Source organism: Drosophila suzukii, chromosome 3, assembly GCF_043229965.1.
Source record: "Drosophila suzukii chromosome 3, CBGP_Dsuzu_IsoJpt1.0, whole genome shotgun sequence".
NCBI lineage: Eukaryota > Metazoa > Arthropoda > Insecta > Diptera > Drosophilidae > Drosophila > Drosophila suzukii.
The window spans coordinates 2,907,984-2,928,183 of record NC_092082.1 but is presented as its reverse complement, the minus strand read 5'-3'; the positions used below and the strand labels follow the sequence as shown (position 1 = coordinate 2,928,183).

The window sequence follows — 20,200 nt, the reverse complement described above, 5'->3', positions numbered from 1 at the left end:
AAATGTTTATATTACGTATTTTACATGCTGCCAATAATATAGTAAAACTTATCTTTCAGGTTTTAGGAGTTTTAAAACAAACATGTATTTATGGCCATTAAATCACTAACACCTTTAAAAATGTTGATGTATTTTTACTGAAAAATAAATGATTATTTAGTGATTTTAAATATATGTTTTTACAGCTTCTAACATAGCTTTGATCTGCTTTATATTAAAATAACTTTGTTAATAGTGTCATATTCCGTTTGGTAAAATATTTCAATGACTACACTAGCTAGCATTTAAGTAATTGATAGTTGGCCACAGCTGCAGTGGTCCAATAGCCCAAAAAGACCCCCTATTCCTGCCCAGAGTTCAACCCACACCTCTTTAATGGCCATGCAACCACTTGCGGACCACTTTGTCCACTTGTCCGGACAGCAAACCGAAAAAAACCCTGTGGAACAACTTGAAATGTTTTTTGTAACCCACGGCGAAACACAACCGAACACACAAAACCAGAGAGGGGAAAAAACATCCGGCGGGGTGAAGCTTTCAAATCACATAATATGCAACACCGAAAATTGGTGGGTTATGCTGGCCCACTTGAGGTACTCCCCCTCCAGATGACGCCTCCTCGTCCCCCAATCGATATAAAAATGTAAATACATAATGAGCCTGCGGGCAATGTCTTGGGGCATTATTAACATACTTTTGGTATGGACATCCTATGGAGTGTCTGTCTACCGAAGCTTTAACCATTTTACAACCCTTAGAATCACAAAAAAATAATACAAGAAATAACAGGAAATAAATGAAGTTAGTTCTTGAAACAAAAAAAAAATATTAGAAAAAGAATTCATCCCAAACCAACCAAAACCAGTTGGGAATTATACGGCCAAATCATGATTAATCTTGAATAATGATAAAAATCTAACTAACTACAGTCCCATAGAAACAAAAAACTTAATTAATACATTAAAATATTATCATAAATTTAATCATGTTAGCAATTTCCTTAATTAACAACTTTCTAAGCCAATTACAAAAACATTACTGTACGTTTTATACTCTGACACGTTGTCGAAGGCTTTAACCCTACGTAGTGTGCAGTTTCTGAATTATGCAATTTAGCAACCTTCTGTGGCTGCAATTGCAACTGAAGCGAGATTGAATTGAATGGGCTAGGAAAAGAGCTGAGATAAAGCTGCCAAGAATTCCAAAGTTGCATGACTGGTCGGTCTCTCCGCCTTAGCTTAGTTAACAATGTAAATTGCACCATCCATCGCCACCTTCAAGGTTTATTCTCAGCCCTCTGACACCCCACATCCATTCCAAAAAAATAACAAAAGCACGCAAAGTTAAACCGAGATAATGCTGTTTATAACTTTATGGATTTGCGTTCCGTCCGTCCGTTTGCCTAATTAATTGCCAGCTAATTTAGGACACCTCCCCCACTTTGTTACTATATTTTCCAACCGACCAAACCCTATTTCCAGTTGACCCCATTTTCCAGGACCTGACCACAAAAATTAGGCCCAATTTGGTAAATGAACCGTGTTAAAAATAAACATTTCCCCTGTCAGTTTTCAGTAGCTTTTTCAGGGCAAACATTTATTGGCTTCATTTGCCTATTTTAGGGATGCACATTAGGGGGGTTTTTGTTTGGAGGATTGGTTTTTGTTCCAGAGTTTCAGGGAGGTGTTTTTTGGTTTATTGAATTTGGTTCCTTTGCTCTAGCGAGTTATTTATACATAGAACTGAAAAAACCACTGATGGCAAAAAAGTTTTTGACAATTTACCAGATAAGCGAGGCTGGCAGGGGAAGTTGTTTGATGAACGGCAGGAAGTGGAGGCGGGCGGAAAATGTAGAGAAAAGCATTGCCTGCATAATGACAAAAGTTTTCCCAACCGCCGGTTCACTTTTCCTCCCATTCTCGCACTGAAAACTGAAAAACCTTTGGGGAAGCTCTTTTCGCTTTGTTTTGGTTTTGTGTCTGCCTTTTCATTCAATTTCCTTGCAGTTACCGGTGTGTATACCTCCTTGTTCTCCTCCTTTTTATACTGTTTCGTACACAGGGAACACGATTTTTTATAATAGAGATATGTATGTTCCTAAAATCAGAAACAAAAAATTTTAATGTATTATGAACTGAAAGTATTATGAATTTGCAAGCTTCTCTTAAAATACGAATAGATCTTTAAATACACAGGTTTATAGGAACTTACATACGAACAGATCTTTAAATACACAGGTTTATAGGAACTACAACTTTTTTTCAGTGCCTGCATCCTTTGGTGTTTAAGCTTTTTTCGCCAGCTTGCATTTCTAGGGGTTGTTCCCTTGGCTTCCATTGCACAGCAGCCTCTGGAAAAGTACAGTAGTACCGCTGCAAGGGCAACCAAGAACCCTGGGAACTGCGAAAGGGGGCGGGATTGGATTATATAGACGAGGAGGGACGGACGAACAGCGACCCTGCCAAGTGTGAAGTGTCTACTTAAGGTTGAGTCAACTTTGATTCTGCCTTTCTTTCTTGGCTTTGTCTCTACGCCGTCCTTTGGCATTTGTAGTTGTCACGCCTGCTGCCCACAGACTGCAGTCTCAGTCGGCAGTCTTTAACTGCAATCCATCCATCCCTACACAGAAAGAAATTGGTATGGATTTGGCTTATTCTGATCTTGAGATTGTAAAAATATAAGACCTTCAATAGAGAGGTCTTACAATTAGGATCCCAAAATATAGTTGAATTAAAAAAAAATTACAATGATCACAGTATTTTAATACTTTAACGTACCTTCTTATCTTTACAATAGTTAAAATTCTAGATTTTTAACGTTTTTAGACAATGTTGTTCTTCAAGAAAGAGGATAATATATATGAATTCAGAGTTTCATAACGATCAAAGGACTTTTCCTTATCGACGAACCACTTTCTCACTTAATTTCTTGTGAATAAGATTTCTGGGACACCTAAGACCCTAAAACCATTGAGTTTTTCCTTGTGCAACTGCACGTTTCGGTTGCAACTTCAACTTCTACATCGGCATGGCACTTTATCTTGACAGTGACAGGCGACGCGTGGCCATAAATCAATAAGTTGCCCCAGGCAGATGACACCCTGCAAAACCTGGGATGTGACAGAAATCAGGAATCGGGAATCAAAAGATGGAAGGACTGAGGAGGGATTCTGTGGATCGAAGCTTATTTTGAGTCACTGCTGCGGGCTGAATGCAAATTGGAACATTTGGGATTGTCAGGCGAATGCAATTTGGATAACTAAAATGCGAAAAACGCGAGGGGAATCATTTGATTGGAGGGATAACAACATAAAGCAGAGATAATTTAATTTAAATATATTTTATTTTAAGACTAAACATAAATCACTTTGAGTTTGTAATATAGGTAGCTTACTTACTGTGTCACATAGCAGCATTTCATTTTATTCAATTTGCATACGCTTCAGCCCCCCAAAAAAATTAATTTAAATCAAGAACAATTCGGTTTAAAGTTCCTTGAACTTGTTTGTGCCCCACTGCAGTGCTATTAAAAATGTATGTCCACTCAGCAGTTAAACGAGTGCTCCACATTCGAAAGCAACCTTTGTGAACAGATGCGTAGAATTATGTAGATATATAATATATACTGCCCAGACATTCAATCAGACCAATGTTAGTGTTTGCGTTATGGCGCAGGATCCAATTAAAGCAAACAAACAAAGGCGAATGACAATTTTAATGGGCTTTCTCACTTGGATAAATATGCATAAATCAATTCCAAAGAGGAGTTAAAATTTGCCAAAAGACAAAAACCCCTTTCAAACGAGCAAACAATAGAAATAGAATGTGAATATAAAAAAGCTGCGCAGTGCGAAATAAAAAACAATGATGATGATGATCCAAAGTTCATGTGAAACAAATCAATGGATGGCAGATGAATTAGAACTTGATAAGGAAGAGTCTCTCTGAGGCACGGAGATAATGGTAGAATTATGCGAAAATTGGAATTTAATTGGTGTGAATCAGCTGATAAGCGGCAATCCAAGTTCAGTTCTAGACATCGTGACTGTCACGAGGATTGCACAAGTCGGCGGAATGAAATCGCAGCTGGCGAATACGTAAATTACCCACTTTGCGGGGGCTTGGAAAATGCAGAATTTTCCCATTTTGCGTCTCAAATGTTTGACTGCACTTGACTCGAGTGGGGAAAACAGCAGACATGGGGCAAAATGTGGAAATTGTGGGGGGTTGATGGAGTAGTTTACTCTAGCCAACTTGGCAATTGCTACATTTTTTTTTCCTTTTTGATGCACTCTAAGCGGATTTGTTGGATTTGCTTTCTATATGTTGCCACCCGTGTGTTTGTTTCGTTTAGTGGGGAGAATGGAAAAAAATATGGCGAAAAAAATGAGAAATGCAAAATCCAATGCAAATAAATGGAAACTGTTCTCTCCATTTTCCTAGCCTTAAATATTATGAAATATTTTCCCCCGTGTGTGCAAAAACCTTAAAAGTTCAAAGTCGCAAAATGCTGAACTTTGAATGGGGTGCTAAAATGGTTTTCAGTTCTGCTGGGTGTGAAATGGAGATGTTTGAACTTGCAGACGAAAGCGATTACGAAAGGAGATTTGTGTAAATATCTTTTATCCAAAGGAAATTTGGGTTACTTTAGGTAAAGTGGTAATTCCTTTTCTGGCTTCTAAAAGCTCTTTATTTAAAAGTTTTAAAGTCAGCTGATAGGTGTGTCGAAATCATTAAGATAGAAATGAAAAGTGTTACAATTTCAATTACAATACGGAATGTCTTCATTATTTCAAAGCTGGACAGATTAAGTATATTTATAGTTTAAAGTAGCCACATCTAATGAAAAGTAAAGGAATTTATTTTGTTATACAAATTTAAATAAAATTCAAGGTCCCTTAAAAACTTTCCATAAATAGTAGGTATACCTATTTCATTGATAGAAATTTGATACACAGAAATTGGATATTCCCACATGGTAACATAATATTTATCATGTGTATTTTTTCATTCAGGTTAACAATCTAAACAATATAAACGTTTACACTTGCCATTCTCGTATCAGTTTCATGATAAAGCGTTGTCGAAACTTCCATTAGCCAAATTATACTTTCCGCATTGCTGAAGAATACTTCCCCTATCTCCCACTTCTAGTCTATCTACCCAACTATTTTTGCTATCTCAGCTCATGTGCATTACAATTACACGACAATTTATAGGAAATTGCAAATGATCTTTGGCACATTACACATGAAAAAGATAAAAATTAAGGTTGAAATAATTATAGTTTTTGCCTTTTACTTTTTGTTAGACTTTTGCTTTCTTAGGGCCGAAGCGTTAAATTCCATTCGGCCACGCTTTACCTGGTTTTTGTGTGTTTATTCATTATGTATTTCGTATTTTGTTACTTTTTTTTTACTCTGTTGACATTGTCACGCTCTCACTTGCAAAAAAAAAGAGGGAGTTGGGACTGGGGCCCTCGGAATGATCTTAGTTTCGTCTTTCCACGGCTTATTTTATTTTTTATTTATTTATTTTCGTTTTCAGTCTTTCGCTTTCATCTGTCGACGGGTGAAAGGGGTTAAGAGCGAGTTGCTTGGCGACCAGATGTCTGCCACGCATTTGTAGTCATTTATCAAAAACGTCAGGATGGTGGAAAAAAGGGGGAAAAGGTGTACTTTCGGGGAGTTCCCAAAGTAAAGACCTTTGGTCATGGCCACGGTGTCGATTTTTGTCACACTTTTTTAAACGAGTTTTTAATTTGCGCCACAAACTTCTTCAATTAAAATCGTTTTTAATAGCGTTTGCAATCAAAAGCTTTTGAGAAGTTTTTAATTTGGATGTTGCCTTCCTGGGCATCGGAATTTTATTTGAAATGTGTTAAGCTTCTATTAAGCCATGACATGAAGATCTTATATTTTTTTTAATCCCAAACACTTGTTTAAATGGTTCGACCCTTTTTTTTCACACTCACTTTTGGTAAAGCTTTTAATTTACATCACGCTTTCTGACACCTCTTTTCAGGGCTTGCGGTTGTAATCCTTTTTAGTTCCTTTCTGATGCCATTTTTTGGGTCATTCTATCCCCTAGATGATTCCATTTGCAGTTGACATTTCATTTCATTTGCTGTGTCAGATATTGACCGTTGTCAAGTCAAGGCTTAAAACACGAGTTCCGTTTGCCTGCGGTTTGATTTTTTTTCTAAAGAAAGCCCTGCCATCTACGGACATTGCCTTTTGGGTCTTTATGGCTAGGCCTTGCTCTCTCTATCTGTCGGATACTGTCGATGCACAGAGAAAAATAAACATCTCATTAGTATAGTCATAAAAATAAAAATCTTTATCAAAAGTTTACTGAATATTTCTGAAACAACCCATAAGACATAGAATTCCTAACTAATATAAGATTTTATTTGATCATCTCTACGATCTTTTAATGTTGAAATTGTAGAGTTCAAGTTAGAGGTATTTTATTTTTAAATCAATTTTTTCAATTGTCCCCTATAAAGCTTCTGATATACTTTTCTCCCAGTGTCTTTCTGTTCATCTCTCCTGCACAATTAAAAATTCTTTATGCACTTGCCACGATTCGCACTCGCACTCTGGTGGAGATTGACTTGTCCCAACATGGGGGGCATGAGAAAATGTGTGCTCCTCTCTTCGCCGGGCACTTCTCGTCTGTCAGGTGGGTCAGTGTACATGGTATGGAATATGCTATATGGCCTATGGGATATGGTAAATGGAGAAAAGCGGGCGGGGTCGGTCACGCAAGGCGGCAGTTAGAGGAAACCCTATTAATGTCAAGTTCATTGCCACAATCCATCACTTGGAGGAGGGAAAGGCCGGGGAAAAGCTGTGGATGATGCACATTGCCGAGTGAGGATTTATTATTATGGTCAATATTGTGCAAGCTGCAACATTTCCAATGGAAACTTGTTTACAGAGTTCCGTCTTTGCTGGCGGATTTGTCCAAGTTGGTTGAACTTGACATTGGCCAGACTTGATATTGAATGGAATAATCGGTATAAATTCGGGTTATCTGCTGATAAGAGCGCGTGATTTTGGGCCCCCAATCAATAATTGTCGCCCAATAAAAGTAAGACGAAGTATATTTTGTATATATAATAAGTTGTATCTTATCTGAGGGCCACGTGCTCCCGCGTTGGCAAGTCAAATTCAATTTGACAGCCTCGAATATGCAATTAAAATTGACATGCAACATGTACTTTGCTGCACTCTTCGCAACTCACTTTGCAGACCTTGGAAAAGCAATTTTCCGCAGCGACAATAAATTATGAGCTTGTCTAGTGGAGGTAGAAAATGGAGAGTACAGACAGACACAGGACTTGTGAAAGTTGTTAGAGGCCTTATTTTATCACCGCCACTTTGCATGTTCATCTACTTTATGTATGGGTAACGCCCTGAAAATGGTTTACCTATTCTGTAGCTATTTTTATGCCCCATACATTTCTTACGGAATTTTCAATTACTTTAATGGCTTTCGTACCAATTGCAATTGTAATTGCAACTCTTGCCTTATTGCGATTATCTACTTGGCCATAATTACGATCCCATGACGGCAGGGAAATCTGCTGAGGGGATTTGGCAATTAAAATCCCAGCCCCGCCTCCATTTAATGTAACACTTACATGCTCCACTGCGCGGTTAATTTTGCAACATTTTTGCTCAATTTATTTCGCATGCCTGGTTTATTGTTATTATCATTTTTTCGCACTGCCATAAAAAATAGTTGAGGAAACCACGTTTTTCAGCTGTTAAAAGCGGCTTATTGCGGGCTTAACTGTGAATTAGAAATACTTTTCCCCGATTACCGTCAAGAGCTGCGATGATGGGGCATGCAATCTGATAATTCAGTTGATTATAAGGCGGAAAACATGAAGAATGTCTTGGTGGAATTGGAAATTGAGAAGCACTTAAGAGATAAGCTATAAGTTAGCATGGGAAGTTGCTGCTGTTGGAACATCCTTTTTAAAGATTATTTACTATAACAACTGAAAGTATAGTATTATATAATTGCTAAGGTTTAATTTTTTGTGGGATTATTTATATATCACTTTAAAAGTCACTATTTTTTCGCCTTTTCTCTATCTAAAACCCAATTGAATTTTTTAAACGACCTTTCAACAGACATCAAAAAGCCACCCACCTGACTCACTTCACTCACCATTTAATCTCAATAAAAAAAAGAACGTTTCTAACATTTTCCCACTGCTAGCCGCTTTTTATTGGTCTATCCGGAGTTCGGTGGACCAGACATCCCACCTAAAAGCTTGGCTCTTAATAAGGAAAGACAGCATCGCATTCGCGGCGAGAACTTTTCTGGTCTGAAACCAATTTCTGGCATTACATGGCCTTACCGGCGAAGTCATGCTGCTCATCGGTGTTTCAGTTTTAGCCAGAGTTTTAGTTTTAGATTTGGTTTGGGCAGCTGCTTCTGCTTTTCTGCACCGTAAAAGGTCGTGAAAAAGTTGTTCACTTCTTCCTCTTCAGACATCGCAGCTTATGAGGCCATAAAAAGCCCAGAGAATGGGGAGTATGAAGTGGGAGAAGGAGGCCAACACCTAACCGGGTCCATAATAAAACTAAAACATGACATGGAGGTAACTTGAAAGTAATTTACACGACAAACCCTAAACGAAAACAGCAAGGGCTTTTGCTTCTTTTTAACAAGTTGTCTAAAAAGTAGTTTGGAAGTCTTCATCAAATCATTTCGATCGGCCTTGATACAAAGAGCTGTTCAAAAGAAATCGTAGCAAAACAACCTCTTAACGCATTATTTCTTTTGTGATTGAAAGTTATGACATCTAATAATTATAGTCAGAGCCAACGAGTGGTTTTCGCTGTTGCTGACATGATTTATACGCATCTCGAAATACAACTTGATAATCACATATGGCTCGAACCGACATCAAACCGTTATGAGCCGACGCAACCGCACAGATCTCTTTTCCTCGTCCAATCTTGATGCCAATAAACCCGGCCAGCTAATGATATGGGCTTTTGGCCAAGGAGAAATCTGATTGATTGTAATTAAAGGCCTCGCAAGACAGCAGATTCTAATGCCAAGTTATTGGCACTTTCAACCGGCATCTGGTTTATGGAACGCAAATGTCAAGCGGCAATTGCTGAAATTGCATGCTGATTATAAGGAGGATGTTGGTGGAAAATGGGTGGAAAAGGAGGTTTACTGGCCAAAGCGACCTTGTACCGTGATTCTACATTTTGGGAGAAGAAAATGTCAGTAAAAATGGCCTTCAAAGTATACATTTTGGGGTTTTAATAGTTCGTATTGTCACTTTCCATTTAAAAGTATTTTAGAAAAAGTTTTAATCTTAAAAATCCCAGTTTCCCCAAAAAAATTTATAATACATATATTATTTACTACCCATACATATAGTATTTACTATCCATAATCTCTCTTTCTACCCATTACTTTCACTTTTGATCCCACACTCTTGTACTATCTATTACCGAATTGGGCTCTTCAGGCCTTTATCTGGTATATCCCACAACTTCACGACCTGCCCCAAGTAACTCACTTAAGCCGGCTCGCATTTCACTTAAATTTCTTCATTTTGTTTAACCATTTGATTACACCCACCACGATTTTCTCACGCACTGTAAACGAGTGAAATTGTTGAACAACAATAAATTAGACAATTACAATGCGCTGAATGATGTTTAGCGTGAGTTCGTAGGCGTCACAGAAGGCAGACGAAATTTATGAGTTTACCTTGGGGACAAAGACTCGAAAATGGGGAAGTACGGGGAGTTAGGAGGGGGAAATTAAGGCGACACCTTTATTACCCTCCAAAAGCTAATAACATTGTTATTGTTGACTGATGACTGACGATTTTTGGCTACTGGAAACGACGCTCTCTGTTTATCAATTGGCCGAACTTTCTCCCCGTTTTTATTTTCGGTTTCAGTCGATTGGGCTTGTCTTAAACTCCTCTTTTGTTTTCCCCCCTTTCGATTTGCTGCAGCTCCAAATGAAACTAATTGCTTCCGTTTGCAACATTTCACCTTCAATTTTCCGGCGAGAAACCCTTGGGCGAAACCCCTCGGAGGAGAGTCCCAACTAATTTCGTATGCCCCGGAGGGCCACCTTAAAAATGTGGCAATTCTATTTGGTTTCGTTGGCTAGCTTTCGGCTGTTTTTTGGTTCATTGAACTTGCAAGTACACTGGGAAAAATATGTGACTAATTTTGTTATAAAAAACAAGGAAGAACGCTATAGTCGAGTACCTCGACTATCAGATACCCGTTACTCAAAGGGAAATGGAGATATGCAAGCAGCAAAGCGAAATTAAAATGCGCCACCTACCGGCGGTAGACAGATTTAAGCGTTATGGGCGTTAGAGTGGGCGTGGCAAATTTATTTTTGGATCAATCGATAGGTATTGACGACACCAATACATTTCAGTTAAAATTTTTTATCTAGCATGCAAATTGTGGGCGTCACAGGTTTTCGCGGTTTGTGGGCGTTTAAATGGGCGTGGCAAACTTTTTTTTAAGTCAATCGATAGGTATTGATGAGAACAATACATTTCAGTTAAATTTGTATGTCTAGCATCAAAACTGTGGGCGCCACAGTTTTTCGCGATTTGTGGGCGTTAGGGTGGGCGTGGCATATTCGCGTAATAAACTTGCGCTGCGTACAAGGCTACGGAATCTAAATCTGAAATCCCAATTCTCTATCTTTGATAGTTTCCGAGATATCTGCGTTCATACTTATGATTTTTTGAAGTTTGTGGGCGGTTTATGGGCGTTAGAGTGGGCGTGGCAAACATTTTTTTGGGTCAATCGATAGGTATTGATGAGAACAATACATTTCAATTAAAATTTTTATTCTAGCATCAAAACTGTAGGAGCCACAGTTTTGGGCGGTTTGTGGGCGTTAGAGTGGGCGTGGCACTCTACTGAAACAAACTTGCGCTGCGCAGGAATCTCAGGAATCTGCGTGCCTAATCCCAGTATTGTAACTCTCATAGTTTCCGAGATCTCAGCGTTCATACGGACAGACGGACAGACGGACAGACGGACAGACGGACAGACGGACAGACGGACAGACGGACATGGCTAGATCGACTCGGCTAGTGATCCTGATCAAGAATATATATACTTTATGGGGTCGGAAACGCTTCCTTCTGCCTGTTACATACTTTCCGACGAATCTAGTATACCCTTTTACTCTACGAGTAACGGGTATAAAAATAATGTCTTGTAAATAAATGTAATGGTCAAATAAGACTTCGCGAATTCTTTAGATCACTTTCAGATGCAATTTCTTTATATATAACTTAAAACCTCTAAAACATCTTACTTTCCGTGTAGCATTTAAGTTTCCATTTCTGTTAGCTGCATTTATCGCTCTCCTAACTTTTGTTTGCTTTTGTTTCTTGGATTGTTTTTTGCAGAAATTTGCATTTTCATCTTGCGCAAAAGGCAAACACACAAAAAAATGCTGACACCGATGAGGCCAGCGGTGGGTTGATTGGCTGACAACGACGACGACGTCCACGAGCAAGAAAGAAAAAACACAACTAGACACGCTTCAGTGCCATCGAGTGGGAGGAAGTGGAAGTGGTAGTGGAATCGGAGGGGCAGGAGCAGCATCACCTGGCTCAACTTGAATACGAAAAAAGCTGAACGAAAAATCGACAAAAAAAACCGACACTACAAACATCCCGCCACAATGACAAATGTTTGGAGCGGAGCCAGGCTTTAGGTGTTGAGCAGGTTTAATCAAACAACAAAGGAAAAGCCGAGGAGGAAGCCAGCGAGGAGGAAGGACACCGCACCGAGCAGCACCTGAATTGGCCAAGAGAAAGGTGAGTCCAGTTTGGCTATCGTAGGGCAATAAATCCAAGTGCCGAGCGGGCTTATTGCAAGATTACATGAACCGCGGAATGCCCATAAATTTCAATTACACTTTCAAATTGAAAGTATTTAGTATATAGCGGTTTACATCTTTAATAGTATCATAAAATGCTAGTATTATAAAAATATAATTATACTTTGAGTGGAATATTATACGGATTACATACTAGATTGTTTATGTTTGTCCCCAAACTACAATTTATGCATGGCCCAACTTATAGCTGATGAAGCATAATCCCTTCTGCCAAGTCATATATTAGGCAATGGGAACATTTGTTCTATGAGCCGGGGCAACTCCTCTCCCAAAGCTGCCACAAATGTTTTTTAGAAGCCCATCTCCCACTTAGGCCATAAAAAACTGGCTCACACTTACACATACGTGGCGAGTCCTTAGCCAAGTTTGTAGATCCCTGGACTCCTTAATTATGCGCACATGAGACTCGTTGGGGGAAAATGCGAGGACGATGGCGCCAGGTTGGGGTTTAGTTTATGTTCTTACCCCTCGAGGGTAGTGGAAAAAGTTTAGAAAAATTATAATACTGTTTTTGTATTTTATTCATATACCTACAATAAAATATACGTTCAATTGATAAAGTTTTTTGTAGTCAGAATGCAGTTGTAGTTATGGGAGTCTTATCTTAACCACGCTGTCTTAAGTCTTATATTTTGTTTAGTTCTAATAGCATTATGGAATCTAAAATTTCAATATTTTGCATACATTATATCATATTAGTTTTTGAAAGTTTTATGATTTAGCCAATCATAAAATAAATTTAAATTCCATATGGCGCATTTTAAAAGCATATTTTCCTGTGTGATTTACCATATGAAGTTGGTTTCTACCTGGTAGGGAGTGTATGCAAATTTGCCAGCCTCCTGGGAGTTTATAAATAGTTTCCCGCCATACCGGCGACACCAATTCCGAACCGTTCCAGGCCACTGACTCACTGGCAGTCATTTGTCAGGCTTATAAAAGTCAATCGGTTCGATTATGCAAATGGATCCCGATCGATGTGTGAGGCTCTAAACACTTTGATGCGTTGAGGACGTATCTCAATTGGTTCTAGTCTGGGATCTCATGAGTGTGTGGCTAGTGCTGCTGTGGTTATTCAATTTACCGGGGCGCATCCTTTGAAGACCCGTTTCAGTGGGGTCTGCACTTTTTGTTTTTTTCCGTCAAACGAAGCCCAAACGAACGTAGGCCCAATCCAGTTCGGATTCGTGGTCGGAATTTCAGAGTGGGAGAGTGGGATCGAGAAACCCACTCTTGGGGGCCAAGCGCGTGCAGACTTGCCAACTTGTTTTCCCACCGTTTAATTGGCATAATTTGTCTAACAAGACCAACGAACCACAGACACACCACATCGAGAACAACCAACAGCCAACAGCCAACAACCCAGCGACAACTCGTTTCGTATTCATCGTAAGGTAACCGTATCAAAATATCTTGAGTTGTTGTGTTCTCGTTTAATAAGTGAATGTTGTTGGCTGTGTTTTATTTCTTCTTACTTTTTGTTCCTTCGTTAGTTGTGTTACTAACCAGGCCTACGCGGAAAATTGTTTAGAGGTCTGTAAGTCTATAAGGCTGTATGCCAGACAGTTGTCACGACCGACGGAGGTTGGGCTTGGAATCGGAATGAAAAGAAATACAACTTGTTAAATATACAAAAGCTAGAGAATAATACTAGGAACCACTGCGACTCTTTATGGAGTGGCGTCCAAGGTTGGGCTTTAAATTAAGAAAATGTAATTGAAATGTTGACATGGGAAATCTTGAAAACATGAATGAATATTATATAATATTATCCCATTACAAAGGAAGTTGTCTTTTGGTTAACACAACATAAATTCTGTCGGCATCATTTAAAACTCGCTCATTCCTAGTAATTAGTTTATTATTTCCTGATGAGAGTGACAAAAATACAAAACCATTAGAATGAATAAATTTAATTGTTTATGCCTTATAATAAAATGTTTTATAACTAGAACAACAAAATGCATATTTCTTTATATATTAACCAACGTGAAATAGATATTACATATACATATAAGTTGAATACGTTTAGATTTAAATATAACGAAGCTCAAAAGATCTTACTTTTATTTTTATTATAATCATTAACTTTTAACTACCTTAGCTCAAGAGGGTGATACTCTTGTTAACCCCAATATCTTTCTTCCCAGCACTTGCGATGGTTCCCAGCCTCATCATCATTACGGCTGTTCCGATTCCTATATCCATATCATATTAAGAAATCATTTTCCTGGCGCCAAGTTTTTATATCATGGGAATTGGTGGGCAACTGCAAGACCTCCCAGTGGGGGTCCTCGACTCACAGTGAAATGTATTATATGGTATGTGGTATGGAATGGTATAGTAGGTAGGTGGCTTCTCTAATTGCTACCAATCTTTTGTGCCCGCCACTTCACTCCCCCACATTTCCACATTTCCCCCCCGTACCATTGCCATTTACAATGGGACCATCATTTCATTGTTGACATTGTTTTCTTGTTCACGCTCAAGAGACTGAATGTTGACGCAATTATAACACATGGCGTCGTTGGCTACCTGCTGCTCACCTGGCCTGGTCTCCTCCTCCTTTATTTTATTTGCCCCCCATCTCTCACCTGGATTTGATCACGTGTTTGCGCTAACGAGTGCAATTTAACATTTTGCCGAGTGCAATTAACATTTATGCAAAAATTAGAGAGACACAGATAGGGGTAAACTAGTTTTTTGTCATTTGCAAGGCGCAAATTATGATCGTTATCGTTATGATCGGGGGCATTTAGCGCTGATTATAGTTTTTAATGGGGTGTCTTAATCCGTATTTATGCTAATGATAATGGTGACATTTATGCTGAAAAAAGAGGTGAGCACTGGGGTGCCTGAATGGATTCTTCGTGGTTTTGTAATGCAAATTACACGGAAATTGTAATGGATATTATGGTTCGTTATTAGGTACATAATGGAATGGAGGGTGATTGGTTTGTTTTTTAATCCTTATAGTAATATTATACATATAAAGGGCTTAGTAGTCAAGCCAGCAATAACTTTTATAGGTAAGGAAGCGTTCTGCTTTCGGATAAATTAAATACAAATTCCATTGGTCTTTATCAACACTTATTGTTATGATATATTGATACTTATAAACAGAATTAAAATCGATAATCCGACGCATAAAATATGTCTTTTTTATGGGCTATACATTATTTTCCTTATATCCTTGAAGCATACAGCACTCAATGGGAGATCATCCAAGGACAAGGATGCGGACCTCATGGGGCTGTTATAAATAGCGGGCTGTCAACCGAGCAGCCAATACCACCACCCCAAAAGCTGCATGGATTGTGCACTTGAGCAGCTTTCTGGTCGTGTCCATGTCGATGTCCTTTCACGTCCTTCCTGCTTCTCTGGCCATTTTCTGCGGCATTAATTTATAATGAGCGTTGGATAGATGGATGGATGGAGAGGAACTGTCATTAAATCAATATCACATCGGCAGCCAAATAAATCTGCCAGCTCTTTAAACATTTATTACCTGTAATATGCACCGAATGCAACGCTGCTTTTCCCTTGGGGAAAAAGGAAACATGCGGCGGATACGTGATATTTTAAGTGAAGCCTTTTACGGTTTTACTCATCCGCCGTGTGATACTCGTACTTGTACTTTTCAATAATATAGCCACGAACGAGATCACCGGCTAAATTTATCTCACCGTAATCTTTATCTCATTCCCGTCTATCTTAATTCATGGTCACATGCATTGTGCATTTCGATTAGATTAGATAAGTTTCTATCCGTCGCCTTTGTCTCGTGTTTGGGCTCTGACTTTTGTCCCGGATCCATATTTACAAAACCCAGACCCCATATATAGTACAGCCAACTGTTCAGATCCGACCTTTGTCTTAATTCCGTCGCACGTTCTTTGCTCTCCTCCTAATTGTGTGGACATGGGTGTGAGTTCACTATCTGGCCATTTGTTTACCTCTTCGCCAGTGTTTGCTCGTTTCCAGCTAGTTAGGCTCTTATTCTTATTGACTTTGCGATAAGTTTCGACTGTCTGCTTAGTTCAGATAGTCTGTGTGGCACAAAATGCGCTTTTTTCGCCCGCCCTTCTGACACATAGAAAATAAAACCAGCTAATGAGGTTATGATTATAGAGAACCAATTAAACTGAGACTCATAGACTTAAGATTCTAAGAAAATCTAACAATACCATGTAGTACCATATTTAATAAGTTATAAAATTTATTGTATCTTTTTCAAAATCAAGAAATTATTTAATGATAATTTGTATAGTTTGCTTCTACATATTTCTATCCTTAGTTTTATAAAAATGTAAAACCAATTTTGGGATGGAATATTTCCTATTGCCAGTAGGGCAACTGGGGGAACCAACCTAGCCCAACTCGTAAATCAATAGCGCCCGAGCCGATAACGGTAACCATTACCCTATCAGCTACATGGAGGGACCTACACCCGAGTGAATCGCTTTCAATGTCGCCGACAAGCCGACATTCACCACTCACAGCTCTCTGGGTCTCTCAGGCCCTCTCTTCGCAGCTTTTCTCCGATTCTCAGGGCGAAGAAAGCCCCCAGTAGCCTACCATATGGCAATGCCTTCTCTTTCTCACCAAAATCGGCAAAGCAGCACCACTTTGTTCACTTTTTCGAAGACTTTCACACATCCAACAACACCTGAAGAAAAGGGAGAGACATTGGAGGGGGCCCATCAATAGAGCCTTAATTGTGTTTGATGTGCAGAAAATAACAAACAAACGCATAACAAAGGAAAAATCATAAAATTCAGCTGAAAGTAAAGGTGAAAATCGTTGCGAAAGTCAGTCAAATCGATGAGCAAGAAAATGGCAAAGGTAACACTGCAATAAACGTAAAAGTTCCCCATCGATTTTATCAGTTTGGCCATTAGGGTGCGGTTAGTGGAATTTTTATCACAGATAACTGGAGTCTCTTAGAATATACGACTTCCGTTAATAAAGGGAAAACAGCGGAATTTGTAATAATAATTGCATTATGAGGTAATGGGATAATTCTCATAATCTCTTCATTTATATCTTGTAATTTACGGATGTGGATTAGAGAGATTGTAATTGGTATTATAACGGACTTAAAAGAGTTTACTAACCAAAATCATAGGTCCCATAAATTAAGTAGATATTAGGTAGATATTAGTTTCGACAAATACAATAATAAAACTCAAATATTCTGAATGTTTTTGAACATTTTCTAACGATCTTTGCTTTAACTTACTTGCAGTTTCATCATGGAGAAACCGATGCACCATGCACCCGCTCCGGCTGCCGTGGGTAAGGTGAGCCAGATAGCCAACATCTTCCAGCGGAAACCCATTGAGATCCAGCCGGTGGAACAGCTGACTGCCGTGGCTGCCGCTCACGCCGCTGCCGCCGCCGCTGCAGCTGCCCACCACGCCCAAGCCGGCCAAGGAGCTCCGGCTGCGCGAACGGAATCCCACTCGGCCAGATTCAATAACGCCCGTGCTCTATTCGAAAAACTTGGAGTGGAGTCCAACTCGAATGTGAGTTCCCGACTGCTGAGAAGTGGATCGCGGGAGGATAATCTATGTGACGGCTCTGATCGCTCGTCCTCACGCTCCTCGGATCGCTCGCTATCGCCGCCCAAGCGGAGGACTCCGTTTCCCTCGGGCGTTTCACTCGTCCACAACAACAACAATGCCGCCGCAGTGGCCCAGAATGGCATTCCTCCCGAGCAACGTTTGAGCAACAGCAAATTTATTGTAGAACCAGCGGCGCAAGTTGTACCCACATCGGTGGTAAAGTACCCGCAGCACAATATATCCCGCATAAAATCGGAGGAGGTATCACCGATTCCACCACCAGCCAGTGGTTCAGTGAGTGCTCTGTTTGCCAGCTCAGGCGGGGATAAGCCGGAGAAGCCAGAGCGGAAGTTCAACTCCCGGGAGCTGATCGAGAAGCAGAAGAAGTGGACTTCCCACTTCACTAAAACCAAAACAACTCGGACGCACAGCGATCTAAATCGCTGCGATATCATACGTACAGTGCCCGGAACCGGGCTGATCATGGATTGCGAAAAGGTGTCCAAGCCGGCAATGGAACCGCCACAACCTCCGCCAAATGCCAGTCCCAATCCGCCGATGCGAACGCAGGCTCCGCCGGAGATCAAGCCAAGGAGCGGAAAGATCGGCAGTCCGGTCAAATCGCCGCCATTACCGCCCATTCCGGCGGTGAAGCCAAAGAACGTGAGTCCGGTGAAGTTTAATCCGTTGCGCCAGTCGCCCACCAAGACGGCGGAGAATTCTCCGCCTCCACCTCCGGCGAAGTCGGCAGCTGTGCTCCAGCGATCCCTGATGCAGGAGCAGCAGCAGGAGTTGCTGAGGAATGCCGGCGATCAGGGAGTGGCACCCATTCCGCCGGAGAAGCCACGCAAAAAGTCCGTAGATCTCATCGAGGATATGCAGCCCATGACCAACTGCTCTACGCCCTCATCCTGCGCCTCGCCCACCAGCTCGTACATTATCCAGCCGGCCAAGAGAGGATCTCTGGATGGGGGAGCCGGAAACGGGCAGTATCCTGGCAATGGCCTTAGTGGCAGCACCAATTCGGCCACCTCGGGATCACCGGTGGCCAGTGCCTCCTCGGGACCCTCGTCACCAGTTCACACTGAGGATGAGAAGCAGGAGAACGAGTCCACGGAGAAGTCGGAAATGGAATACTATCATGGTAGCAACTATAACAGTGTTCCCAGGCGGCGACGCAGCGAAAATGAAGGTGAGTTTTTAAAAGAGATACAAAAGTGTATAAAATATATATAGGAGCGTTGAAATCACCTTTAGATGTCGTTTAAGGTCTTTGACCTTTATTCATATACTTTTATTGACAGAAAGTAAAAAAAACCTTATTCTCAGGAAAAATACTGAAAAATTGATAGCGCTGTCAAGGTGACAATGCCGTATATTTTGATGATTCATCTTTAAGCTGCTACAGCTACGATTACAGGTGTAAGTTAAAGGGCTTCATAAACTAGGTCTTTCTTATCTTGTTATAAAAGTTCCTTCCAGAACACCCAAACCAAATTAATCCACAGAACGTCTAATTTCCAGTTTGCTCCATTTTGTTATGGGCTTTTCCTTCCTCTCTAGACATAATTGATGGCCTTTTTGAATCAGGAACCAGAAGCAACTCGTCTCAGGGCATTCTCGAACTTCCTTCATTTGAAAGTTTTGGCTGGAGTTCAAACACCTTCCAGACATTCTCGCTGCGTGTGTGTGTGTGTGTTTGTGCTGAACTGCCAGGTCGACTTTATTGTGCAGTGGCCTCCTGTTGTCCTCCACTGGGCCCCTCAAGACCCTCCCGCTTTATCCACTGGCCCATCCAGCTCATCCCCAGCCATTCCATTCCATTGCATCCCACATTCATTACAAGTTTTTCTAAGCGGTGTACAAATCGTGACTTGTGCGCCGCCCCAACTCCGCCCTTTCTCCACCGAAGACCCTTCCCTGTCTTCTAAGCACCCCCTCTTGAAAATCCACTCTGTTGCTGTTATTGCACTGGGAGAAAATATGTTTATATATATATATATATATACTTAAGGAATTTTACCTTATCAGAAAAAAACCATTATAGAAAACATGATCATGTTAGCCCTAATCAAAGTTATAATAGAACTCGACATAAATTCTGAGTTTCTAAGCCTAGATTATTATGTTTTTTCTTCGTGTGCTCTGGAGGCAAATTCCAATATGGGTCAAACACAGCAGGCATATCAAATGCAGCCCCCAACGACAACGGCTCGACAACATTCCAAGCGCTGTGCCTTGGAACCGCTGGGGCCCCACTCCCGCTCTCCCCAGATGCACTTCATCCTCCTCCTCGAGTGCAATGCTCACAATCTGTCGTCGCCCATCTTCATGGTCCGAGGCTCGTCGGCGTTTTGCGGATTTTGTTGGGATTCCCGATTCCCGATCGCCGCCCCCTCTTGAGGTCTTCTTGGGCCTAGGCCTCCTCTTCTAGCGACTCCATACATAAAATTGTATTAATGCCAGATTAAGAATTCAATGATGCGTTGCACTTCTGCCTCCATTCGCAGTCGCCTTCACTCCGGTCTTGTGGCTGCTTTCCGCAACCCATCACCATCACCAGCCCATCCAGCTGCTGATTACAAAATTGGAATTTGCACGCCGCACTTCCGCCAGCAGCCTCAGTTCTGAATCTCAGTTCGAGTCTCGCATCCCATAGATACCATATTTCGAGCCCCTTTCGGTGGGTATTATGGT

At 40.6% G+C, this 20,200-nt stretch overlaps 2 protein-coding genes across 14 annotated transcripts in view; one reads left to right on the top strand and one right to left on the bottom strand.

Annotated features, from left to right (window-relative positions):
* Positions 1–20,200, bottom strand: part of RpL8 (ribosomal protein L8) — a 107,488-nt gene that overhangs the window by 41,780 nt on the left and 45,508 nt on the right. The window contains exon 1 of one of the 3 annotated variants that reach the window (XM_065864927.2): positions 857–862. The exons of the other annotated variants lie outside the window; for them this stretch is intronic. The gene's annotated coding sequence lies outside the window, so the exon portion shown is untranslated. Of the gene's footprint in view, positions 1–856; positions 863–20,200 lie in introns of those variants that run through there. 3 annotated transcript variants of the gene reach the window in all.
* Spn (protein phosphatase 1 regulatory subunit spinophilin) overlaps positions 1–20,200 on the top strand; it is a 53,102-nt gene that overhangs the window by 3,518 nt on the left and 29,384 nt on the right. For all 11 annotated transcript variants that reach the window (XM_017078486.4, XM_036814900.3, XM_036814908.3 and 8 more), the window contains exons 2-3: positions 11,440–11,853; positions 17,185–18,695. In XM_017078486.4, the coding sequence (XP_016933975.3) occupies positions 17,192–18,695 (1,504 nt within the window). In that variant the 5' untranslated portion in view covers positions 11,440–11,853; positions 17,185–17,191. The remainder of the gene's footprint in view (positions 1–11,439; positions 11,854–17,184; positions 18,696–20,200) is intronic.